At 43.6% G+C, this 27,949-nt stretch overlaps 1 protein-coding gene across 1 annotated transcript in view; it reads right to left on the reverse strand.

The window, feature by feature from the left end:
* Nucleotides 1-27,034, reverse strand: part of DDHD1 (DDHD domain containing 1) — a 67,384-nt gene extending 40,350 nt beyond the window's left edge. Inside the window, exons 1-3 of the mRNA XM_064715988.1 lie at nucleotides 26,298-27,034; nucleotides 13,229-13,402; nucleotides 1,305-1,433 (exon numbers count right to left, since the gene is read on the reverse strand). Of these exons, the coding sequence (XP_064572058.1) occupies nucleotides 1,305-1,433; nucleotides 13,229-13,402; nucleotides 26,298-26,982 (988 nt within the window). The 5' untranslated portion in view covers nucleotides 26,983-27,034. The remainder of the gene's footprint in view (nucleotides 1-1,304; nucleotides 1,434-13,228; nucleotides 13,403-26,297) is intronic.
* Nucleotides 27,035-27,949: the final 915 nt, after the last annotated feature.

The raw sequence follows: 27,949 nt of genomic DNA on the forward strand, positions 1-27,949 counted from the left end.
GCCTCCATCCCCCTCTAGTGACACTCAGGGGACCACAGCAGGCACCAGTGCTGGCCTCCAGAACTGGAACTAACAGCTTATTTTGGTTTTAAAGAGGAGGAAAACACCCCAAAACCACTGAGGGCATTTTTTTTACCCAAGACAGGTTTTATTTATCAAGTGAGTTTCTCTTTGACATTTCTCCTCCACAAATTGTTTGGGACAGATCTCATTATTTATTACACATTATCCCCAAGGTGTTCTGGATAAATTACTTCATTTCTTCTGGAACTGAAGCATTGAATTATATTATTATTTTAGGAAACATTAATTAAGTGTTCACCCAGGAGTCCTGGGGGATAAGAGGGCATTAATTACAGGGCAGAGGATGCAGAATAAAGTCAGAGCTGTGACCTGACCTTGTCTGCTCAAGGAACAAACCAGATGTGCAGGTTCTTGCTCTGGTGTCCTGCAGAGGACAAATTCCCATTTTCTAGGATGGAAATAATTTGCTTTTTCCTTGAGAGACTCCTCCCTCTCTTCAACCATCTCAGCTTTGCTGCCTGACTGGGAGTGTTGAGTTTAAATGAGCCTGAATTTCTGCTGGAAATAATTTCTGTCTAAATGCCCTTTCCTGTCAGTTCATACTTTTGTTTTATGAACAGAAAAAAAGGCTGGATGGAGGTTTATGAACAGAAAAAAAGGTTGGGGAGAGGGAAGGTATGGTCAAGTATTTAAAGAATGCATCACAATATCTAAGTACCCAGCAGTAAAATTAAGGTTGCAAAAGGAACTGTAATCCTTATATTATTACAGGAATAATCCTAATTTTACATTGAATTCTAATTTAATTCTAAAGGAATAATCCTAATTTTACATTGAATTCTAATTTAATTCTAAAGGAATAATCCTAATTTTACATTGAATTCTAATTTAATTCTAATTTTAGATTCTGGCCTCTGCCACTGCAATATTTTCATGTATTTGCTATGTAGGGCTAACTGCTGTATCCAAACCCATCAAAATAAAATTAAATTATAATTTTTAATTTAAAATTAAATAAAAATAAATATAAAATTAAAATATAATAAATCAAATATGTAATCTAAATAAAAAAAATGTAAAATGTTCACATCCAAATGGAATAAAATTTAAAAATATTAACATCTAATTACAATTATTTTCACAAGCTAAGGACTCTGAATACTCATATAAAGCAAAAAAATGCAATGGCCAAAGTGGGGTACTCACATTAAAACCTTTTGGAGTTAAACTTCAAATGCTGGCATTTACAACATTCTTTACAAAGTTTGGGAAAGATTTACCTTTGGAAAACCCCAATTTTTGTGTGACAGTCCTTGCAATTTTGGATGTTGTGGCATCACTGTACAGATACACCTCATCCACACTGTGCCAGTCCACATGGTTACGGCTCAGCTTTAGGCTGTGAATGGCTGCAGCAAAAAGGAATAAATAAATTGAATTTAGGTGGGGAAGAGGGAAAAAAAAAACCAGAAACAAAGAGAGGAAGAAGGGTGATTTACAGACAGGTTAAAATTAAAATCTAGAGCTCCATTATGCCTAAATTTGTGTTATTTCTTACCTTGAGGAAGTTTTACACTTTCCTTGAGGAATTTTTTGGGTTTAACCTGAGCAGGACAAGCAGAAGTTTGAAGACCACCACAAAATTCCCCTCCCACTCTCATTTTGGGGTGGGAATAAGCCAAAATATTCCTTTAAAGGGGGCAGGGTGATGGATCCTGAAACACTAGAGGTGGGTGTGATGAGCAGGTGGCTGCCCCAGGAATTTCCATCACCAAAAAGTGGAATTTCAGCCCTCTCTGCCATGCTCTGCTCTAACACAGAGGCTCCCTTGCATTTCTCCCCTTTCAGAAATATCTCAGGGCTGGAAATGCAGCTCAGTGAGCCTCTGAATGGGCAATTTCTGGCACAGAACAGAATGCAGCTCTTTGAAAAGCCACTAAGAGCTCTGGTGGTTGGGTTTTTTTTTGCTGTGCACTGATTGTGTTTTTCCAGATTTGGAGCTGATTGAGCTCCGAGCCCGACCTCATGACACACAGCCTGACTGTCAGGATTAAACAACAGGCACGTTGTGATGCAAATCCAAATCATCCCAGGCTTGGAGGCTTGCAGGAGCCAAGCTGGGTTACAAGGATTTGGATTTCACCAAAATTCGCTGCTGAGGTCTTGTTGAACATGGGGTGTAAAACATCTGCAGAGCTGACAACAGCAATAGCTCTGTGACCAAAGAAATGGTGATTTATCTGTCACTGCTCTTGCTGGGAAGTTCAAAGTCATGGAAAACACCCAGAGGGGCTGGTTTGGGGTTGTTTTCTTCCACAGCAAGCAAAGCTCTACCCTGTCTCCTCCTTGAATCACCCAAATGAATTTTTTATACTCTCCTAAAAACATTCTGAGAAAGCCTGAGCCATCACAATTTCCAATTTTAACTCTGCTACAGCACAACCCAGCCAGGCTCAGGCAGATGTTGTGACCTTTCTCCAGCAAAATTTTTTGTTTCTTTGCCAAAGCAGACAGACTTGACACAGACTGATGAAAAACTAAACAAAATCTGTAAGGAGCATGGGGATTAAGAGAGGATTAGCATTTGTGTTGTGGTAAACAACTGATTCACCAAAAGAACTGGAATTACATCGTTGTTTTCCACTAGAAGAGCGGGAAGAAAGAAGAAATAAGCCTGGCTTTGAAGAGTAGAGATGGTCTGACCAGGAATTGTTCCATCTGCATTCTGCAAAATCCCCCTGAGAGAATGATGCTGGGGAAGCTGGCAGAGGAGGGGTGGGAGTTTGATGCCTTTGGAGGGTGTTGTGTTCAACATCCATAAAAAGAAGAGGAAGAGATGAGGTTGAATATCTAGAAAAAGAGCAATTTGTGGTGGAGCGATCCTCAAATTCCTTCTGGAATCGAGTCCAGCATCTCTATTTGAAGGAACATAAAGGAACAAGCAGCTTTTCCCTACCCTGCATTAATTACTCCCACTTGGGAAGAAAAAATTCCTCATTTATTCTGTTCATGGACATGGAGGAACATCAGCATCAACAACAAGATGTGGAAGCACCAAAGTATTTCAAATGAAGTTCAGCAGGCCAAGTGTGAGGTTCTGCATGTGGGTCAGGGCAGTCCCAAGCACAAATTGAGGCTGGAAGGAGAATGGAATGAGAGGAGCCCCAGGGAGGAGGATTTGGGGGTGCTGGGGGAGGAGAAGATCAACAGGACCCAGCCATGTGTGTCTGCAGGCCCAATATGCCCAGAGAAATGTCACCATCCAGAGAAATGTCACCAGCACAGAGCTGGGGGGGCCCAGGCTGGAGAAAAAAAGGATCCATGGTGAGCTCAGAGCTGTTGGAACCCTGGGAATTGCAGAGAATTCCAGACTTTCTGTGCTGCCAGGCTCTGACCCCCAGGAGAACACTGCACTGACCTGAGGAGTGGAGAAGCTTCCAGAATGGAATGACAGAGCTGGGATTGTGGGTGTGGGGTTTGGACAGAAGTGTGTGATATCACAGGGTGGGAAACTCAGAGTTTAAGGGTTTAGAATATAGCAGTATATAAAAAACAAGATGGAGGTTTGAGGGTGGAGACTACTCCTTCTTCTTCACCTTCTACATGCATTTGGGTGGTTTTGTGTAATTGGATAAAAAAGTCCCCATTGCAGCCATAGATGGTTGGTTATTGGGTTAAAAGTGAAAATAATTGAGGTGTCATTTCTTAATTGGACACCTTAATTAATTGGACACTTAATTCTTAAGTTTATCCTTAAAAGGCCTTGGAGAGAGAGAGCTGGGGCTCCATTTTTAGTTTGTTAGAGAGAAGTGCTGCAGAACTCAGGGTTTGTGAGACTGGGAGAGAGATAAGAACTGATAAACATCTGAGTCTCAACAAGAAACACCATCTTGTGATGACCCTGAAGATAAAACTCAACACAGAGCCTGTTCCAAGGCCTGAAGGGGCTCCAGGAGAGCTGGAGAGGAACTGGAGACAAGGGATGGAGGGATGGGAGCCAGGGAATAGATTTTAACTGGAAAAGAGCAGGTTTAGGTTGGATATTGGGCAGAAATTCTGCCTGTGAGGGTGGGCAGACCCTGGCTCAGGTGCCCAGAGCAGCTGTGGCTGCCCCTGGATCCCTGGCAGTGTCCAAGGCCAGGGCTTGGAGCAGCCTGGAAGGTGTCCCTGCCCATGGCAGGGGTGGCACTGGATGAGCTTTAAGGCCCCTTCCAGCCTAAATCTTTCAGGGATTTGATTCTGTGATTATTTGACAGTGAGGGGATTATTAAAACCCTTGAGAGTTCAACCAAAAGGAGCTTCTGCTGCTGACAGCCCCAGGGGGTGCTCACAGTGAGACAGGGAACACAAAAATGTGTCTTTGGGGAGGATTTGACAGCAGTCTGAAAAGAAACATCCCAAAAAAAAAATTAAAATAAAATATTCTAAGTGTGCTTTGCAGGCATGGGATTTTACAGACTGACAGTGCTGGTGTGAAGCTGAGCCTGAGGAAGGGAAAATGATGTTTTGTGAGGATGAGGAGAGGACAGGACTGACAGAAGGACTGTGCTGAGAGGTTCCAGAGGGCTCAGAGTGGCAGCTCAGGGTGTCCCAGGTGTCAGGGAGCCACCAGGGCGGGCCACAGCCTGGCTGAGGGAGCCCAGGGCAGAATGCAGATGAGGCAGCAGCACAGGCACAGGGGAATGAATCTCTTCGTGCTCATCCTCCAGGAGCACAAATTCCACACCTGAGGGGTCTCTGCAGGGTACCAGGCTGGGATGGTGCTGAGCTTCACTGACACCTGACTGTCCATAAATCCACAGGGACAGAAATCTCCTCTGGACCTGACCCCAAGAACTTGGACTCCAAAAAAGGGAGAAAAACTTTTTACACATGGGAAGGTAGAAAGAGGAGAAGAGGGAAGGGTTTTAAACTAAAGGAAGAGAGATTTAGATTAGATTTAAGGAAGAAATTCCTCACTCAGGGTGGGGAGGCCCTGAGGTTGCCCAGAGAAGCTGTGGCTGCCCCTGGATCCCTCTGCATCCTGCAGGAGCACAAATTCCACACCTGAGGGGTCTCTCCAGGGTACCAGGCTGGGATGGTGCTGAGCTTCACTGACACCTGACTGTCCATAAATCTGTAGGGACAGAAATCTCCTCTGGCCCTGACTTCTCAGGGATTTGTTCCCATGTGGCACCTCCCTGGCACTGACAGCATTCCCACAGACATCCCTCTGTAGGTGCATCTTCCCCAGATGCAGAAAAACCCTGCACACTTTTCTGAAGAAGAGAAGGCTGTGGGGAGACCTTGCAGCAGCCTCCAATGCCACGGTCATATTTTCTGGAAAAATCTCTTCACCAGGATTTCTTCTCATGGGAAGCTGAGAAGCCTCAGAGAAAAACGAAAACAAGAATTACCTGATTGCTTCTCCTGTGTCTTGCTGTTTTGAAATGTGTTTGGGGATTGTTTATCCAACAGGTGATTGTTTGATTGGTTTCATGTGAATTGTTTTAACATAATGACCAATCACAGCCAGCTGTGTCAAGGCTCTGGAGAGAGTCACAGATTTTTCATTATTATCTTGTTAAGCCTTCTGTCTGTATCCTTTCTCTATTCTTTAGTACAGTTTTAGTATAGTATTCTTTGATATAATATCATAAAATAATAAATTAGCCTTCTGAGAACATGGAGTCAGGTTCATCATTTCCTTCCTGCCATGGGGGACCCTGAAAATATCACACTCCAAGAACATGGAGGGGGATTTTAAAAGAGGGAGAAAAACCTTTTACATGGCGAGATAGAGAGAGGACAAGAGGGAAGGGTTTTAAAGTAAAGGAAGAGAGATTTAGATTAGATTTAAGGAAGAAATTCCTCACTCAGAGTGGGCAGGCCCTGAGGTTGCCCAGAGGAGCTGTGGCTGCCCCTGGATCCCTGAAGTGTCCAAAGCCAGGCTGGACATTGGGGCTTGGAGCAATCTGGGAAGGTGTGGAATGAGATGGGATTTAAGGTCCCTTCCAGCCCAAGCCCCTCTGGGATTTTAGTCAGGAATTGAAGGCCAAGTCCTTGGAGATGAGGCCAAATTTTGGGTTCTTTTGTAGCCAGAACTTAGAAATGAAACATTTTTCAGGAGCACCAACCAATACAGACACCTACAGTGTGAGCATGTGAAAAGCTCAGCCCTGCTGGAGATGGAAGATGGGATCAGGAAAGGATTTCTTTCAGCTGAAGATATCAGTGGTTGCTATCACACAAACTCAGTTTCACCAAGAGAGATGAACCCCGAGGGGAAAAAAATCCCCCTAAAAAGTTGAAATCTGAAAAAGGAACCTTAAAACAACACAGAACAGATATTCCTGAAGCCTTGCAGAACCTGATCTCAATGAGGCTTTTGATCCATCTTGAGTCAAAAAAATGGAGAATAACAGAGGAGCAGAAACCCTGCACTGTGTTGTGCACATGGAAACATCCTCCCAGCCTGAGCACCTCCTGCTCACAATTAAACACCTTTTTTTAGCTAAATACCTGCTTCTCTCCTTGATGCTTTCATCCACCTGCCAAGAGCAAAGCACGGGGTGGATCTTTGCTCCCCACAGTCTGATGGTGCTCAGGTCCAAATCAATCCAGGGAAAAGCAGCTTTGAAGTGCTCAGGGCTGACTCTGCCTCCAGGGACAAAGGCACTGTCATTCCAGCCAGGATAGAGACCAGAGCAGGGATACAGACTGTCTCAAAACCTCTCATGCATTCTTTTTTTTTTCCCCAAGGATTTTTAAATTAGTCTGTCTTGCAAGCAGCAGGTGCTACACAAAAGCCTGACACATGGTACAGGGAGCTGAGAACATAATTTGGCTGCTGTTGTTCCTTCTGAAATGAATCTCAGGTTCTGCTACAGAAACCTGTAGATTTAAAAACCTTTTCTTATTTATTTTTTTAAAAAGAGGCATTAAAAAAGAGCCATTACTCTCAATTAAAAATGTCTCACATTGCTGTCATTTATACATTGCACTTCATCACCTCTCAATTCATCACTGTCACTATTTGTCACACAACCACCTAATTTCAATTTCTTTTTAATTTGAGCACATTCATTACCACAACTGAGCATGATTTGAAAGGAAAACAAATGCACAACATAATTTTAGAATTTCAATTTACAAAAGAAAAAGGCAGAACTCCTTTCTTATTGCTTGAATTACACTGATTCACCTTTAACAGACTTGGGTTCACCGTGTGAGAAGAGGCAGGAAAAAGTTTACTGCAAAACATTTAGATTTCTGGCATTTTCCATTTGGACCCAATCACATAAAAAAATAATTAAAGGAAGCCAAAAGGCAAACATTTATGCATGTCAAAATAAATTCTCAAGAGTTCACAACATCCCCAGGAGCTACAAGAACACAAGGCAGGACAAGAACAACTCCAAACCTACCACATGCATTTACATTTTAAATTAAAGGTTTTACAAGTCAGTGAAAGTTTAATCACTCCTGGCTTTAGCAGAGGCAGAGAGAGCCCAGTGAGAAGAACCTGGAGCCTCCTGCAATCATTGATGGCTCCTGCAGGATCTCCCCCCACTTTCTGAAATAAATTTGCAGGACTTCAGCTGCTGCAAAGGTCAGGGCTGTTTTCTGCAGCTCAGCAGCCCTGAGCTATAATCCACACAGCTTCCCCTTTTCCAGCCCATGGCAGGGACTCATTCCATTCCAAAGCTGCAGCAAAAATTAATTAGAACTTAAAATTAAAGATTATTATCCCAAAGAAAGCAGCAAACAAAACATTATCTGGAAGGAACCCTCCATTCCTTCTCTGACAGAATTAATCTCACCCCAGGCCTGCTGCAATCCTAAAAAAATCCCTTTTATTTTATTGAATAAGCCAAATCACACCAAAGAGTGCAAGAAACAAATATTCACAGTTTTCATCAGCCACAAACAATTCTAATAAGAATTACTGCATGACACTATGAGCATCTACTTCTCTCTAGGCCTCACAACGCTTCTACTTTTCCTCTAAGCTTTAGGATGCTTTTTCCTTCCCCTTGGAAAGAAATTGCATGGATACAGCTCAAAAAAATCTGAAGCATGTAAATCTAACATTTAACTGAGACAAGCAAACTAGAATTTAAAGCTTCCTAAGCCAGGAGCACTACAAAAAAAAAAAAGAAATCTCCAATTACTGTACCTTGGGAATGCTTTCTCTTAAGACATGCAGCATCTGATTTCTCCTTATATCCTCTCCATTTGAACAAAGAAGGGAGGGAGAAGGGAGGGAGGTAGTAGAGAACTAAAAGTAAAAACACTGAGCTTCAAAGTAAAATTTTTAAAAGGGGTGTCATTTTTTTTTTCATTAGTATCACCATTTTTAGAAAAAAAAAAAAAGAAAGAAAAAGTCACATTTTCTAGAAAGAACTAAAATGTATATATTAAAAAAAAAAAAAAAAAAACCAAAAAAAACCAAGAGATTTTGTAGCAAGTCCCAAACTCAATATTTTCACTCTTCACAAGCAGTTATGACATCACAGCAGAGGTAAAAGCATCAGTAAGAGGCAGTGGGACATGGTGCCACCAGGGTCACCCAAAGCATCATCCCCTCCTTGGTACAGGGAAGAACACACTGACCCTTCCTAAACGTGCACTAAAATCTCCATTTTAAGCACAACTCTGGGGTTTTTTCCCCCCAAAGAGTGTAAGAGGATGGTTAAAAGTTAGATTAGACAAAATCTCCTGTTCTTGCCCTGTTCTGCAAGGTTTCAGCACTCCCTGATCCAGCAAAGTGAGTGACATCCCACACTTGTGTCACCTGCCCCAGGTGTCCCCACAGCTCTCAGGGCAGGTATAAATGAAATGTATTTATTGCTGCACATCACTTGTCCAGGGGGGAGGAAAATCAAAATAAATTCTCAGAGCTACAGCACTGGGGATTCCACAGAATAATTTAATTTGCAATATCGCACTGGCTTTTTACTTCCCTCAGGAAGAACCAACACAGGAAAGTCAAGGAAAGTAGAGGAAAAATTGCTTTTCATGGTGAGGGTGGTAAAATACTGAACAGGCTGCTCAGAGAGGTTGTGGAGTCTGTTGCTGGAGAGACTGAAAATCCCACAGGAAACACCCTGAGCAGGGAGGTTGGGTTGGAGCATCCCCAGAGATCCCTCCTGACCTGCACAACTCTCCAATTCTATGAACAGGGATTTCCCATCTACAGGTTAACTTGGCTGTGCCAAAAATCTGTGTGAATTTTTTATACAGTGAGAAAATACTATTTGAAAGCTAAGACAAAAAAAAAAAATCAGCTCTTCCAAATGCAATTTTTAGAGGTTTTGTGGCCTTGACCACACGCTGAAATTCTGTAAGAAAAAACCCAACAGAGTTCTGCTGTCTCAAAATCAATGCATTAGAATATTAATTCCAACTGACAGGATTTTTTATTTATCTATGTCTATCATGGAATCACAGACTATTTTTTGGCAGAGGCACTGCTGGGGTTCATCTGCTCCAATCCTCTTCACAGATCAGCATCAACTTCAAAGTCAGATCCAATTTCAGGTTTGAATCAGGTTGCTTGGCTGATTTCCAGCTGAATTTTGAGCATCTCTGTGCAAATACCAAGAGCTGTATCTGTTCCTATCCCACCTTCCTGAAATATGGGTCTCCTCAAGCCAGCTCTCACAAGCTTTTGGAAATCTATTTCACACCCAAGATTGTCTAAGGTAGCTGAGCTAAGGCATAAAATCAGCAGGATGGCTTCTGTGGGAGTGTTGGGAACAAAAAGGTTTTAATAAAAGGCAAAATAACAAAGCTCTTTACAGAGAAAAACGGATCTACATGCAAGAGGCCCCTGGTAAAACACCTCACGAGAGTGATTTGTTTCTTTGTTCTCTTGTTTTTTCAGTAAATTGCTCTGGTGGGACTTTTTGGCTCCTGTCCCTTTAGCCATCCTTAAGTTTGGGGTGAAGTCCCCCAGGTGCTATGAGATGTCTTTTCACCTCATTGAGGAGAGAAACTTCTGGGCTTATTTCCTTTTTAAGGGGACAAGAAATAGTTTTGTCACTCCATCAACAAAAATCACATTCCTATACCTTCCTATCCCACAAATAAAGCTTTCAGCTTCACTCCATCATCACTAAATGAATATATCTGAAAAAGGCCATGAAGCAATGGATGATAGGAACTTTACTGGTTTTGTTTTATCTGACAACAGCCTGGATATGCCAGAAATCTCTGGAAAATGTTTTTCCTTTGATGGGCTACTTCAGATAGGTGTTGAACTCACTGTCTGTTTAAGTATGAAGAAAAGGCAGTTTCTAAATCTTCTGTCATTCTGTAAATTTTAAAATCATTTACTGCCACATAGGTGTCCCTCTCCAGCTGTCCTGGTGTCCTGGAAATGTCTCTGAGCAATCCTGGAGCTTCTCCTTTCCTGTTGAGCATCCCCAGCTCTCCCAGCCTGGCTCCAGAGCAGGACACAGAATTCCAGAGGGGTCTCAGCAGAGCAGTGGGGACAATTCCTTCCCTTCATCTGCTGCCCAAGCTCCTTTTGATCATAAAATGCCCCATTTCTGCACCCTGCCCATTGCAACAATAATTTACCTGATGCACTGAAGGGGATCAGGCACCAAAAGGAGCCACTGGTATCAGGCACCATAAACCAAGCTCGTTTTGCAAGGCATGAAATTAAATACTTTGTGAGGATGAAAATCAAAATGCAAACCACAGTTGTGATCTCCAGGCTGCCCCATGGAAAACAGAGCCTGGGGAATCACTCCCTGTCATCTGTGCTTGCTGCTCCCTTGTGCCTTCTGATCCCTTCTGCATTTAAAGCTCCTTGTGCTCCCAAAACCACAAAAAACTTTTTTGTAAAGAATAGCAAAAATATCAGCATGGGAATGATGTTATTTGTTAGCTGCAGGTTGGAGACCCTCCTCCTGAATAATTCTGCACTTTCAGAGGAAGGTTTGCTGGGATTAACAGTTTAATAATGGGACATTTTTCCCTCTTATCACCACCAAAAACCCTGGATGAAGCCTGGTGATTTCCTTGATAACATGCTGCAATCCAGGATTAATAAATGAATCAGAATTAATAAATTGAATACAATTAATAAATTTAATTACTGGAGTAATTCCTGGTACAAAGGGGCTGTTACAGCACCTTGTATTAATTTTGCTGAGGAATCAGAGGGCCTGGTCAGTTTTTCATCCCTCACAAGGTTTTATCACAGCACTGGGAACAGTCACTGCTTCCCAATGGATATTTCCAGATTTATCTCAGCTTTCACTGATCATAAACAACAGGTACCTTGATGGCACCAAAAACTGCTTCATACAGGATGCAATTACAGCCAAATGGAGCATTTAAGAAATTTATAAACTGAATTCAGCTAATTTTGTTTATTTCACCAGTTGCAGAGCTTCTCCCAGTGCCACTGCAGATGGCATTTTTGGATGCCAGAGGATCCAAGAGGTATTGAGAGGCAAATTAGAATGACAGAACCACTTTTCACACACTGCAATTGTCAGCTGTAATTGCCCTGCAACTCTCCTATTATTACCAAAAAACCTTGTTGGAACCTGCTTGTGACTTGACATATATACCACTGAAGTGATGCCATACATAGCTTGGGGTTTTGTTTGGGTTTTTTTTGGTTTTTTTGGGGGGGTTTGCTTTTTGTTTTTTTTGGTTTTGCCTTTTTTCTTTTCTGACTTGGGTTTTAGAAAAGGCACTGGCACCTGAATTTGGAGTTTCTTTTTCTGATCTTTTACAATTTTCATAAATACCAGTGGTCATATCTTTCTCATCACACTCCCCAGTCCATCCAGCATCAAATCCGAAAATTTCTGTTCATAGTCCAGACTTTATCTGAAAAAAATCCCAACCCTGACCTCTCTGATTTACCCTATAAGGAGAACCCAACTACCACTGCAGCCTTCCCTCAAAAATTAAACTACCAAAGGCTGGCAGCACTCAGGAACCCCAAAGATTTGCTTTCCATGTAAAAAAACCATAAATCCCTGCCACTAACAACCCTGAGCTTTGTGCCTCTGGGACAATAAATCAGAAATACAGGTAAAAAGTGCCTTCCAGAAGGATGACTGCAAAGGCACAGAGCTGTGGCTCAGGGCTCACACCACTTCATGCACGTTTTGGACAGAGCTGTTCTAGCAGAAAATTCTTCTGCAGCCTTGGACAGGTGAAAAAATCTTTTAAAGTAGCACAAATAGAGGAAAATATATTAATAAAGTCCTCACTAGTTTTAAAGGAGAGTTAGAAACTCTCTGTAATGCTGAAAAAACTCCCTAAATCAAGAAATGACACTTTGGTTTTCATTATAGTGATTACAGAATTTATTGCTGGGCTTCCAATTTACGAACAAGGCTTTACTTGTGTGGCCACACATAAGAAGTCATGGCCAAAACACAGCCATTCCCACACTGTGTGACTGCTCTGGACAAAGCTCCACTTCAAAAATAAAGTTTCTTTGTAGAGAATAACACAACCAAATCCCTGCTGAAATATCTTGAAAGCTCTCTGTACTTGAAGCTTGTGGTTTGTAGATTGCTCAAGGAAGAGACAGCCAAAAGTGTGAAGGCCAAAAATTGTGATTTTTTTGCTGTGCAACACCTGCTCTGAGCAATCAATTCAACTGTGTACATTAAATAATAGAGCAGGAATTTCAGTAATTTTGAAAATCTTCCATGCAGCAGACCAAGATTCTCAGCAACACTACCTGAACATCCTCAGCCTGCCCATTAAAATGTAAGGACTTCCCAACAGAATGCATGCCCAAGATTTACTGCAGCTGGAAACTGATAAATCCAGCCTGAATCAAAATGGAAAATGGAATGTGATTTGTAAAACTGATCCCACTCCCTTTAAGGCAGAATTAGGGATGCTGAGAGAATGAGGGATTGCAGAGAGCCATCAGCCAGTTTGCCTTTGGACACTGACTCCTCTTGTCCCATAAAGAGATTTTAGTTTGAAATGAGATTTCAAACACAATTAGAAGATATGAAACACAATGGGAACAAGATATTTCTCCATAACTTTCATTTTTACATCATTCCCCAAACGTGCTGCAGCAGGAAATCCCACACTGGAAAACGGGAGAACAAACGGATGTTCCCCAATTTCCAGGATAAAAAACCAAAGCAGATCACATTGTTACTTAGGAAAAGCATATCTCAAGTGTCCAAAAAAAAATGTATTATAGTGATCTAAACAATCTTACCCTCCTTCCCATCAACAGGTTTGGATATTTCCATATCAAAGCTCTCCTGCAGCTGCTGGCCTTTGAAGCGGTTGAGATGCTCCTGCTCTATTAAATTACTTTCCTCCTCTTCCAGAGGTTGCCAAGTCCCATCAATAAACCACTGGCCACGCATGACAGGGATCTTTTCAGACTCTAAAAAAAATAAAAATACAAAAAAAAAGAGGGTTTTTTAAAGCAAGAAATCACAAACTGAGAGCAGGAAATGCGGCAAACCTGAGCTAATGAGATTTCCCAGCTGGGTGTGAGGATGGGAGAGATGGACAGAAAAACAGAATTCCAGAATGTTCTAGGTTGGAAGAGACCTTAAAATGCATCCATTGCCACCCCTGCCATGGCAGGGACACCTCCCACTACCCCAGGCTGCTCAAAGCCCTGTCCAGCCTGGCCTTGGACACTTCCAGGGCATTTCCAACAACCCAAATTACACATCAATTAGCATAAATGGTGGTATTAAAAAAAGGAAGTTGTTTTTTTTTAAATTAAATTCAGTGTTTTACTGAGGGCTGGTTTTGGTTACTGCTGTTGTTGTTTCAGTTTCAGTTCTCCAAACGAGGAAAGTGCGGGCTCAGCATTTGCTGTGCACGTGGCAGAAGAAAAATCTCTTAAAAAATATAACTTGGGGTTTATTCTATATCAAACTGAGCTTAAATATTGCCCACACTAACTACAGGGAGCAAAATATATATCGACAGGGATATATATATATATCGAGATATAATGTCGAGATAATGTCGAGATAATTTTAAATAAAATTTTAATATCATTTTATATAATTTTATACACATATATGTAAATAGATATTTTATAAATAAAAATATACATATATATTTTGTATGCACATACACAGACATATAAATTTTATATATACATACACACATATATATACACACACATATATATGTTTGTATAGACTGACTCAGCCAAAACCAAACATCCTGTGTGTGCTACACTGTATATATGTATATATAATATATATATGTAAATAGATATATTACATATGTATATATAATATATATGTAAATAGATATTTTATAAATAAAAATATACACATATTTTATACTTACATACACATACGTATTTTATATATACATACACACATATATATTAATATATACACACGTATACATTTATACATATAATATATATACATATATACACACACACACATATATATATGTTTGTATAGACTGACTCAGCCAAAACCAAACATCCTGTGTGTGCTACACTGTATATATGTATATATATATGTATATATATGTAAATGGATCTTTTATAAATAAATATATACATATATATTTTATATATACATACACACATATATATTAATATATACATACACACACATATTAAAATATACACACGTATACATTTATACATATAATATATATACATATATACACACACATATATATATGTTTGTATAGACTGACTCAGCCAAAACCAAACATCCTGTGTGTGCTACACTGTATATATGTGTATATATAATACATATATATGTAAATAGATATTTTATAAATAAATATATACATATATATTTTATATATACATACACACATATATATTAATATATACACACGTATACATTTATACATATATATACATATATATACACATATATATACACACACATATATATATGTTTGTATAGACTGACTCAGCCAAAACCAAACATCCTGTGTGTGCTACACTGACCACAAAGATTTAGCTCCACAAAGCAAATAAGAACTCAACCACAAAAAAAGGCTTAGAAAAAAAATGAGATAAAGGGAAAAAAAAAAAAAGGATGATTCACTGTTTGAAGATCTGCTCTGATCTGGAACAGGGTAGAAAAAAGCTGGAAAGGAGAAATTGGAAAAGAAACAATAGATGCAAACACACAGTAAATGAATTTCAGGTGTAATTAAACACGGAAGAACAGATTTCAGAGTGACTGAGCACAGGAGGGATTTCTCTGATCTGCCAGCACAGCTGGGTGAGGTGACCCAGCCACGGGCTGTGATTTTGGGTCTGGTCCCAAACCCTCCTGGTTCTGTGCTGCCTCCACCACAGACACAGCACAGGCTGCGCCCAAAGTCACTCCCACACCAGCTGAGAACCTGACAGAGAACAGAAAACACCTCCCAAAGTCACTCAGAACCTCGAAAATCCTCTCAAGTTTTCATCCCTCAGACCACCGAATCAACAAGTCACTAAAAACAAAAGGAAAATCACCTCAAAATAATCTCCCCACAGGGCTAGGGAATTTCAAATTAATTTCAAGGAAATTAATCCTTGAAAATATGAGGAAAACCAAAGTTCTGAGTGGCTGTAAAATGCACAAGTCACACAGAAAATTCAATATTTCATGAAAATTTAGATGAATTTGGGAGTCTACACCCATCAATGCAGGGTGAAAGATGAATATTTATTTTTCATGAACTGAAAGTTAACCACACCAGGCTCTTTCCTTAACCTTTGCTGTATCCCCAGACATTTTACACCTGTCAGAAATTCACATTTTTCAGCGCACACAGATCCAACCAGGCTGCCCTGCCAAACAAAGCTGTGTCTGTAGGAAGAAATGAAATGTGAGGGGACATAAAGGCTCCCATTGTGGCTGCAGCAGTGACAGGGCGATGTCAGATGTTAATCCTCACTGGGAAAATCTGTGAGCAATTCCTTAATTCTTGACTAAGCAGCCTGATGAGGCTCCATTCACTGAATCCACAGGCAGAAATATGTTTTTTTTTTAAATAATAATCATATGAATACTATTTTGTACTCCAAACTAAGTGAATACAAGACACCTCTTTTTCAGTTTTGAAGGGCTTCAAGTTTTTCACATGGGAATTCCACCTACAGATTGCTAAAATTCTAACCATCAAGTATTAAAGTAAATATTTTCAGGCTCTTTTTGCCTGAGAGAAACTTTCCCAGAGTGGTTCTTTACAAGAACAGTCCAGAGCACTCAACAGCAGCTCTCAAACAGAACCTGAGCCCTTCCCAGAAAGGCTCAGCCAGGAAAAACTGTTTGAAATGAGAAAAATTTTCACATGAAATCTCTGCAGAACACTTGAGTTTGGGAATAAATATGATATTAGACTTTGGAAAGGGTGTTAATACGCAAATATAAATTCTTTTTAGATCCAAAGACAGTTATGGAGGTTTGAAAAACAGAGTGGGGTAGTTCTGTTCTGTTTTCCAGCTCTGTGGGATTTTGGGGGGAACAAGGAATTTTTTTATTTTTCCTATTTCTTTAAGCAGTTGCACACTCTCAGAGCAGCCAAACCAGCCTGAACCACAAACTGCTTTTATTTCCCATCACAAGCTGAGGGGGGGCAGGTTTGAACCCTGAGCTACAGGAAAACCTCAAGAGAAAAGCACCTGGAAGGGCAGGAGGAGGAGGAGGAAGGCAGAAAATGACATTTCAGAAACCTGAACACAGCCCTGCAGAGCTGAGAGCATCAAATCCGGGATCACAGCACACAAAATCACATTTTGGCACTGGATGGGATTTAAGGTCCCTTCCAACCCAAACCATCCCAAGACTCCCTGACCGCCTCCAATTCTATCACAACTTGCTGAGAGACTGAACTAGAAAAACAAGTTTCAACATGTTTCAAAATAATGGCCTTGCAAAAAAACCAGGTATTTTAGAAAATTAGAACTGTGAAAGATGCATTGTACTAGGACCACATGGGATAAAAACACAGGTGATTGGTGTTAGAAGTAATAACATTGTGTAGAAAAGTTAATAGGCTAAAAAACATTGGTAAGGTATTGTGACCAAGAAATAAGCGAGCTTCTGATAAAACAGCATTGAGTTTTACATCTCTTGTGTCTCACTCTTCATCAAGACTGATAATGGAATAAAATCTTTTAAAACACCTCTCAGTTACCCCATCTCTGTAAAAGCTGAGAAAACCAACAACAACCAAATTTCTAAAGGCCACCAGCTCCAAAAGCAAGTGAGACTTCAGTTAATGAAGACAGGGAAGTGCATCCGTGGTAATTCCATGCAATAATCTGGATGGGATGGGGAAATCATTTCACACACAAAAAAGGGATTTTTCAGTGAAATCTGTGACTCTGGGAACAGGTTCCTAACCACAGCTCCTCTGTTTAATCCTGCACAGGGCTGTCACTGAAAAACTCCCAGGTTTAGTCCACAAGATTTGATGCAAACTCATGACAGTAAAGAGCATTAAAAAGTGATAAACCAGGAATTGCCATCTCAGCACCCAATTTCACCAATATTTTACCACTCACTTATCCACCTTCAATAAATTCATTCATGTCTTGCATACTCAGATATTTCAGAAAGCTTAATCTCCATTCTTTCAGTTACTTTTGTTTAATGGAAGAGTTAGACACTGGAATTACATCATGTTGTACTTTAATTTATTTTTTGTCAATACAGAATTCCAAATCTATAATATGAAGTGTTATTTATCCTTATCCCTACAATCTCAATCCCTAGGAAAGGATTTGCCTTGATTTCTTTACTGCCTTAAGTCTTACACCATGTAATCTGCAGCTGGCAGTGCTTCAGACTGAGAGATATCAACATATTTGACTGGTTATACACTTCCATGGTTTATTCATAAAAGAATTTCTAAATAAATCTGAATGGTGGAGATTTAAAGTAGATGAAAACCACTTAATTTTAATTAGTCACACGTATTTTACCACTTCTGGAGGAAATCAGTTTAAGAGATTTACTCTGCAACAAAGGATTTATTTATTTTTGCACAAATGGGTCTTTTTTTCCCCCCTGAAAATTCAAAGAATAAAAGAATACAAGTGCTGTAATTAATGGTGTGATAAGAACATGAGTGATTTGCATTATGATAATCACAAAAATCCTCTGAATAATGAGAATTATGTTAAAATAAAAACTGTAGGCAACCTAAAAACTACAGCATGTGTGTAGTGTATGTGTATAACCCAGCTACTCCTCACATGTAATAGAAATTGGAATAAAAACCTGGCTAATCCATCACAATAAAGTCATAACTGAGCAGAATTTCCCTTCTAAAATAAAAATTCCATCATTCATTTCCTGCCACCACACCGCTGGACAGGGCATAGCCTTAAATTTCAATTTTGCACAGCCCAAAGGAGCCTTTTTCAGGACCTGCCTTGATTCCAAGTGAGATAATTCAGAGATAAGAACTCAGTGCTGGCCCAGCCCAGGCACTCCTGGCACTCTGCAGCCATCAGCCCCAAGACACTTATGATGATTTACCCACAAATGAGATCTAAAAGGTTAATAGAATATTCAGAGGCTCAGAAATTTAAATTAAAGCTGGTGCTTTGCTCAAATTGACAACTCCCAGCTCTCCAGGCCCAAAACCAAGAAGTGAGGCAAGAAACACAAGCTTATAAAACACCACCAGGCTGAGATGTTTTTCAGTGTAGTAATTTCAGATTCCTGATTTTTTTTTGGTGCTGTAACATTTCCTTAAATTTGATTTCCTTCTTATTACAGTGGCAAACAATTTGCAACATGTGAGAATAATACCTGCACAAGCTGAAGGCAACTTTGGGGCTGCAAATGTGGCAGCCCCAAAAAAACCTGAAAGTTTTATATTAACTTTTCAGTTATAGTTAAAAGTTAACTTTTCTTTTATAAAACTGGAAGTTTTATATTAAGTTAAATAATGAAGGGCTTATAGATTTACCAAGGACCTGGCCTGAAACACTTCTCTGGGCAACCTGTGGCAGTGCCTAACTAAATCAATAAATACACAAAAATATTTTCCAGAATAATAACAAGGGTGCGGTTACAGAATGTTTAAAAAAATTTGTTATCCATTCCTATTGTATCAAGCCTAAAATCATGTTCTGGGTATATTTCATTAGGAATTTTAGGGGTAGGACAAGGAGATAAGAGTTCAAACAGAAAAAAAATGGAATTTAGGTTAGATATGTGGAAGAAATTCTTGTCTGTGAGGATGGTGATGTTGTAAAACAGCCCCAAACTAAAATTGCATTATTTCATGTTTGCTACCTAACGTAACACACTTAAAACTTTAAAAAAAAAAGTTTAACATCGCACACCTTTGTAGCTCTCTTCCACTTTATTTCACAACACAGCAGGTGACTGACTCTTAAATCAACAGAACCATTTGTTTGATCTCAGCCTGGTGACCTCCTTTGCCCAACCACAACCAGGTGTGACCTGTCCTGCTCTGCCAGAAGGGAAAATCCTGCAGAGGAGTTCAAGGGTGAAGCCTCAGGAACCTTCAGAGGTACACAGAGCCTGAGCTGAACAGAGATTTCACTCACTGAGCAGTGAAAATCATCATTTTGCTGGCTCATCCAGTAACTCCCAGTTGCTCCATTGAAGCAATTTGTAAATTCCAGATGCAATTTACATTTGAGTTTCAGTCCCACTGACACAGGCGGGATTTTCCTTCCAGAGCAGCCCAACCTGTGAGCCCCAGTGCTGGCTCCACTGCTGGATCCCAGAGGCAGGAATAGATGTTTTTTCTCTGCTGCAAACATGGAATTGCCTCTGATTTACCAAGACTGCCTCAAGTATTCCAGCAACAGCCTAAGAGTGTTTTTCCCTGAACTGTTTTTGATCATTTCACACTATGAATCCAGCAATGAGGAATGAGAGGCTGCTCTGTGGGGCTGGTTCCAGTCAAACACAGAAGGAACCCCACAAAAAGTCATGAACATGCTCCAAGTCATCAACTGCAAATCATCCCAAAATACAGAATCACAAAATGTTTGGCTTGGGAGGGAAATTCAAAATAATTTTGCTCCACCCCCTGCCATGGCAGGAACACCTCCCACTATCCCAGGGTGCTCCAAGCACTGCCAGGGATCCAGGGGCAGCCACAGCTGCTCTGGCAATTCCAGCCCAGCCAGGAATTCCCAATTCCCAATCTCCCATCCATCCCTGCCCTCTGGCACTGGGAGCCATTCCCTGACTCCTGTCCCTCCATCCCTTGTCCCCAGTCCCTCTCCAGCTCTCCTGGAGCCCCTTCAGGCCCTGCCAGGGGCTCTGAGCTCTCCCTGGATTTTCTCCTCTCCAGGGGAGCATTCCCAGCTCTCTCCTAGCCTGGCTCCAGGACATAATTTTGTCAGGAAGGATTTTCCTGCTTTAAGGTAACAGTTTAATTACCATTTCCACAGACCTGATCCTGATGGTCCAAGCCAAGATCCTAAAGCTCACTTTACAGGCCATGTCAAGCAGGAAGAACTCATCAAAAAAAACCCAAACTTAGACTGTCAAAACATGAAATGGGCTGCAGTTTTAAAGTTAGAATTGTATTTTTATTTAATTCTTATCCATTAAATCAGTTCACTCAACTGCAATCCAGTGCTCTGAAGCACTTCCACCAGTGGCATTTGCTGCTGGAACCACTGAGTTTGTCCTTTATCAGCTCTTTACCCCCCCAGGGACACCTGCACTTTTTAAAAACCACAAAAGAACAATTCCTGAGCCACATGACCAACCATGAGCACCTCCCAAAAGTGAGTGTGTGCTCCCAGCCCATCCCCAAAAAGCCACAAGGCTTTTGCACAATGCCACCCTCACACTCTGAGCGTGCTCTCCTGAAAACCCTGCTGTGCTCCCCAGCTCCGCCAGCACACACAAACACTTGGGACAAGAGGTTCCTGGAATATCTTCCAAAATAAAGAGCAAGATTGTCTCAGTGCACACCTCAGACCTGCCACTAATGAACAAGGTGACAGCAAAGGTTATTGTGCCCTTGCATGGCTTCAACTCCTCCCTTCCCCACTACAGGGGTCATTTTTCTGTGCTCTCCTCCTGATCTCACTCCCTTCTTCCATGTTCTCCAGGCCAACTCCAGAATTCCTTACTCCTTCACCCCCATGTTGAAATTTTCCCTCATTTTTTTTCCTAACCCTGTAGGGTTTCCCCTTCCAGAAAACCAGCAGGATTTTCACAGAAACCCAGAATGGTTTTGTTTGGGAGGGACCTTGAAGACCCCCCAGCCATGGCAGGGACACCTTCCACTGTCCCAGGTGGCTCCAAGCCCTGTCCAACCTGGCCTGGGACCTTCAGGGGCAGCCACAGCTTCTCTGGGCAACTCTTTTAGTTTCTTTCATTGTAAATTTCACAGGACTTGAACCTCGTGTTTATGTGTTCACTAATCCTGCAATTTACAAAATCTGTGGAGTTTCTCCTCGCCAGCCTCTCACACAGATCCCATCACAGCAGTGACCTTTTCTCAAACCACTCCCTCACCCTCACTGTTTTCAACCTTTCAGATTCTCTGAGAACCGCTCCTGCTTCTTATTTTAATTTCTTGTTCCTGTTTCTTGTTTTAATTTCTTGCTCTTTTGCAGATTATTTTTTCCACCTAGGCCTTCTCCTCACTAACTGGCACAGCTCTCACACATCCCTGAGCTCCTCCAAGAGCTCTGGACAAGGTGTATGGTTTGGTTGGTGCTTTCAGTGTTGTTTTACACTGTGTTAAAAGAGCATCACACACACAAAAATTCACCTGTCACCGGTCCTTAATTCAACTCTGTCACCTCCAAATTCAATCCCACCCCATTCCTTTGATCTCAGCTCTGTCCAACCCATGTTCAGGCCTGAATGAAGTCAGAGCAGAACTCCTCATCCTTCTCATGCCACAAACATTCTGCTGCCACAATTACAGCAGAAAACACAATTTCTAATCCAAATATTCCCTACACCTCTGCCTTCATCCTTGTGGACCAAATCCAGCAGGAAAAGTGCTGGCCCACATCAAAGGACAAGCACAACTTCCCAAGCCATGTCCTTCCTCAGCTACTCTGCTGCAGCTGAGCCATTCAATGGAGAATTAGTCTGGTCCCATTTAAAGGAGAAAGACAGATCAATTTTGATGAAATATGCTTAAATGAAACATAAAAGCTGAGCTCAGGGAAGAAACTTGCTCTCAGAGACACTTCTAAGTGCTGCCACCTCAACCCAGGCCTAGTGAAAGCATCTCAAAATTCCCAAGCTCTCTCTGCTGAGAGGCCACAAAAACACCTGAAAATACACACAAACAAATGTGATTTAATACATGGAGCACTGCAAATCTGAAAGTTATTTCATCTAGGTGTGTTAGGTCACAGAATCCCAGAGTGGTTTGGGTTGGAAAGAACCTAAAATCCCATCCCTGCCATGGCAGGGACACCATCCACTGTCCCAGGGTACTCCAAACCCTGTCCAGGAACACTTCCAGGCCTTTTGGTCAGGAAGGAATTGGCCAAAAATTAAGCTACAGGATGTTTTTGAAATGATGGCATAGTAAAAACAGCACCAAAAAAAGAACCAGAAGGATTTTCAGTAGTGAAAGCAGCATTTCACCTTTACAAAGTGAACTGTCAGTGTTTTATTTGCCAAAGGGTCACACACCTGGAGATAAAAAAAAGCCATAAAATTTCATTCAGGACTTCAGCCTTCAATCAAAAGGTCCTTTATAGAAAGGAAATTGTTATCAACCAAGTTCAAAGACTGTCCAACACACTAAAACCAACATTTAAGTGTGCTGTAAAATGACAAAAAACACTGCTAAAACCAGACTAAACCAAATGAAAGTCACAAACAATGATAAACTCTTGATTTCATTCCTTTAATTTTCATCTTGATCAAGAAGGCAGCTAAAATGGTTTTTCAAAGCAGCCCAATTCCAGTCTGAGCAGAAAGATCTTGATTTTAAGACCCAGTGGTCCATTCTGTATTCACAGGTATTTCCAGATTAAAGTCAGTAAATTATCTGTTATTTCTGTACATCTTCACTCAGGGATGGTTCTACCAAACAAATTTGGTTTTAAACATGAAAATTGGCTTTTTACTTAATAGACTTTAGCTACTGTTAGGTAGAAAAATAATATACATTACAAAAACAAACAAAAAAAATTCAACTTTACCCAGCCTTTGTCTTGGAGTGGAATAATTTAAATAAATACAGGCAACTTTACAAAGTACCCATGAAGAAAAGCCTGGAAAAAGCAAATACCTGACAGGACAAGGGTTGCATGGGACAAACCCAAATGCCAGAAAACAGAGAAGAGTCACCCAAAAATTCACAGACCATGGATTTAACAGACTCACAAAGGACTTTGAAAACTCCACTGACAAACTCCAGAGCAAAAGGGTTGTAAAGCGGCTCTCTTCAACTGGGAGGGCTGAAAAGGGCTGGGTAATTTAAGATTTAAACAGAAGACCCTTGTATAAAATATCATACTTGTCATCTCCACAGAAAACAAGAAACAGCCCTGCTCCAAATGACTGACTTATGTGAAAGCCTACATTAATAATTTTCATCCTCTTGAACCATTTTTGCTGGTTCTACAGCACTAATTAAATAAATCCCAGAGGTCACAAGGTAAGGATGAAATTCTCAGTAATTAATCTGCTCAAATTGTAACTCAGGCTGATATTCCTGATGTTACCAACAGATCCTGCAGCCAGCTTAAAATGCAGATATAAAAATAAATATTCCAGCACCTGCCAAGCTATAACCAACAATTCCCTGGCACTGTGATGCCCCAGGAACTGCCAGCTGAGGAACCAAGTGCTCAGTGTGGTGGCTGTGTGAGAGTCCAGCACATGCAGGAAAAAGGGCAAAAAAACAAAGAAAAAAGCTTTTGACCTTTGCTCTGAGCTGAACCATGAATCAGCAAAACCAGCCAGAAGTTTCTGTACTCTCCAACAAGCACCTCAGCACATTTTAAGGCAGTTGTACTCATCATACCTCATGCCTGTGTGGTCAGAGAGGAGAATTCTCCTGCCTTACTCACAGCTGGTTTGACACATCCACATCAGGGCAGTAGCCACTCTTTGGATCCAGAATTACACACAGGCTACCAAAGGGGAATAATATGGGAATTATGACTCCACCAAGGCCTTCAAAGGCACAGATAAGACTGAATCCTGGGATCTAACCTTGCTGTTTTCTCAGGTCTGCATGCAGCAGTCAGGAAGAAAGGGAGAAAGGCACTCATAGGGAATAGAGGCAAGGAAATGTGCAGTGAGGAAGTTAAACCAGAAGGCACCAGAAGCCCCTTGAAAGACCAAAAGTTGATCTCAGCCTTGCAAAGGACTGGACCTGCTAATAAGAAAAGACTTGAGCACTGCCCTTAATCAGCTTTCTGAGGGCTAGAAATCATCCCTGTCATTAGTCTGCTCGGGCCCAGCAGTTTATTCCTCCCTGCCTCTGGTGCTAACCTCTGGGAATCTCTCCTTCCCAGCACCAGAAATCGTCTCTGCACAGCCCATGCTGTCATCTGAAACATCTGCTCCTCGGGCTTAATGAGACTGAATCAGCTTCCAAAATGGACAAGGCACGGTGTCAAGAAATTAAACCTTTAAGCTGCTGACGAGGGCAGCCTCTTGCTCCCATTACCAGGAGCAATCCTGCCTCACCTGACAGCTCTGCTCACTCCTTCCCCTCTCTCCCCAAGCAGATTCCTCCTCCCCTGGCTGGCCTGCATCTTCTCTCCCCAGGAACCAAGTGGAGCTGCAGCCAGAGCCAACAGCAAGGGGCTTCAGCATGGTGACAGGGAGAAGCAGCTCCATTTTCTGCTCAAGAAGCTGTGCCCAGGCTCCTTTAGCTCAGAACTTGTGTGGGCTGAGACCTCTGCTCGCTGTCTGTCTGCTGGGGTGATGATTTGAAAGACAAATTGTCCCACAAGTGAACTGTATTGTCATTTTTGGAGCTCCCTCCTGTAAAGAGGCTGATAAATAAAGAGGGAAAACAACAGAAAGCCCTGGTTTTCATCCCTGACACAGCTCTGCTGTTCCCCTGAGACCCTCACCTGAGTCTCAAGATGGGAGAAACCTGCCTGCCCCTCTGCCAAGCCCATGCCAGGACATGCTCAGCTCCTCTGCAGCTCACTCTGCTCCACCACATCTCCCTTGTCCTTGAGGGAATGCAGCTGGAAAGCAAATCCTCAGCACCAGCAGGTGAGCACAGCTTGTCACCCTCAGGAAAACAGGGGCTCACTTGTCCAGCAAGACCCTTGAGCCCTTCCCACCAGGGGAAAAGTGCAGGGAAACGGGGTCTCTGCCCCTCTTTCATTTCTGCTCCACGAGGACACACAAATGCAAGGGGAAGGGTGGCACAGGGGGTGCATTCCCACCTCATTTTGAAGTTGAGGAGGTGAAACATATTTACCTTTATTGGAAGGGTAGGAATTAAGGATTATGTGTGTATGAGATGCCTGTTGCAATTCCTCCAAGAGGAAGGAGGAGAAATCCCACTTCATGCCTCCTCCCAGAGGGCAGGTGAGGAGAAATTAAATATAAAGCACAAGATCATCTTTTCCCTAGTGGAGGGGACAAGGGTCACAGAGGGACAACCCTTGCTTCCATCATTCCTCACTGAAGATGAGGATCAAAGGCACATCTGTGGGGAGGAGCGAGTGGACAAACATCTGATGTTTCCACTCTGCTCCTTCTGGAGGAAAGGTGTGCAGGGAGGGAACAGGGAGAGTGCTGAAGGCACTCACCCTCTGCCTGGGAAAAGCAGAGCATGAGAAGGTTCTCTGCCACCTTCCCTCCCACTTTCTTCCACACATGCCAAGAACCGAGCAGATGCCCAGACCTCCCTTTTCCAAGTCTCTGGTGCCAGGTGCATGTCCCAGATCGTGTCCTTCATGCTTGTGTGCAGGGGGAGCTGAGAAGGGGAAGATGCTCAGTTCCCTGTGCCGCTGGAGGTGCCTGATGTGCTCAGATGACTGGGGGTACCGCTCATCCTCGGGCAGGGGGATGCCCCAGTCGTTTCCCTCCCAAGTGTCCCTGAGCCTCGGAAAGGGAATATCCACTCCCTCCTCGCTCAGGTACCTGATGGAAATGCGCACCGCGAGTCCTCTCTCTCTGGATGATTTATCCTAAATCCCTTATACAGGAACACACCGGCAGTAAGAGTGACCGGGGCACCAAAGGCCACCCGGTGTCTCACCCGGTGTCCCCGCGGCGGGGTCACCCAGCGCAGGCTCCGCGCTCACGGGGGATGCCCAGAAACCCTCCCGGGCACCACGGGGCACCAAGACCACCCTCCCTCCGCCTCGGCACGGCGGCACTCACGGTTCCAATAGACGGGGTAGCTCTCGGCGCTGGCCACGTCCACCTCGTAGAGCCCGCTCCTCACGCACACCGGCTCCACGGCCGCCGGCTCCCCGCCGCCGCTGCCGCCCAGGGCGCGGAAGGCCAGCTCGATGCGCAGCGAGTCGTAGCCGATGAAGGGCTTCCAGGTCTTGCGGTCCTCGCGGTAGAACCAGCGCACCTCCTCGGCGCCCAGCTCCCGCACCACCTCATAGCGGGGCCGGCCGCCGCCCGGCCGCCGCCTCTCGGGCAGCGCGCTGGCCGCCAGCGAGAAGCCGCTGCCGCCGCTGTCGCTGCTGCCCAGCCCCGCGCCCTCGCCCTCGCTGCCCTCGCCGCCCGTGCCCGTCGAGTACCGCAGCGACGCGCCGGACTCGGCCGAGTCGAAGTCTCCGGCGGCGGCCTCGTCGCTGAGGCTGCGCTCCCGCGGCGGCGCCGCCGGCTCGGGGTCGCCCTCGGAGGAGGAGGTGGAGAGCGCGGCGTGGAGCGGCGGCTGCAGGCGGCGGGGCGGGCGGGCGCGGGCAGCCGCCTCCTCCTCCTCCTCCTCCTCCGCCGCCGCTTCCTCCTCCTCGCCGCGGCTCGGCCGCTCGTAGCCGCCGCTGCCGAAGCCGCCGGCTTGGCCGGGCAGGTGCCGAGCGCCCTGCGGCGAGCCGGGCTCGGGGTAATCCATGCCGCAGCGCGCCCTGCCCGGCGGGGCCGCCTGGCCTCGCCCCGCCCGCCCCCGCTCCCGCCCCGCTCCGCCCCGCGCCGCTCCCGCTCCGCGCCCCGGCCCGGCCGCGCTGCCGCAGCCGCCGCCGGCTCCGAGCGGGCGGGGGCGGCGCCGCCTCTCGTCACGAGCGGCGCGACGCGGGCGGGGGCGGAGCGGCGGCGGGGCGGGCACGGAACGGAACGGAACGGGGACACCGAGGGGACAGCGGGAGCTGGGGACACTGTGTGGGACACCGAGAGAGTAGGACACAGTGTGGGACACTGAGAGTGACACGGACAGCGAGGGACACTGTGCGGGACACAGAGTGACACGGACAGCAGGGGGACACAGTGCTTGTGGGACATAGTGTGGGACACAGACAGTGTGAGTGTGACAGTGTGATACTGAGTGTGGGACACTGAGAGTGTGTGACACGGACAGTGTGGGACACTGAGAGTGTGGGACACTGTGGGACACTGAGCATGGGACAGAATGGGACACTGAATGTGTGACACGGACAGTGGGTGACACAGTGTGGGACATAGCTTTGACACTGAAAGCGTGTGACACTGAGAGCATGTGACACTGAGCATGTGACACGGACAGGGGGTGACACGAAGAGTGTGGGACACTGAGAGCTTGGGATGTAGTGTGGGACGCTGAGCATGTGACACAGCAGGTGACACTGAGAGTGGAACAATGTGAGTGTGACATAGTGTGGGATACTGAGAGTTTGGGACACTGAGAGCATGTGACACTGAGTGTGACACGGACAGCAGGTGACACTGAGAGTGTGGGACACAGTGTGGGACACTGTGTGACACAGACTAGGTGACATGAAGAGTGTGGGACAATGTGAGTGTGACATAGTATGTGACACTGAGAGTGTGTGACAGTGTGACACTGAGTGTGTGACACAGACAGTGGGTGACACTGAGAATGTGAGTGT

Source organism: Zonotrichia leucophrys, chromosome 5 (genome assembly GCF_028769735.1).
Source record: "Zonotrichia leucophrys gambelii isolate GWCS_2022_RI chromosome 5, RI_Zleu_2.0, whole genome shotgun sequence".
NCBI classification, from domain to species: Eukaryota; Metazoa; Chordata; class Aves; order Passeriformes; family Passerellidae; genus Zonotrichia; species Zonotrichia leucophrys.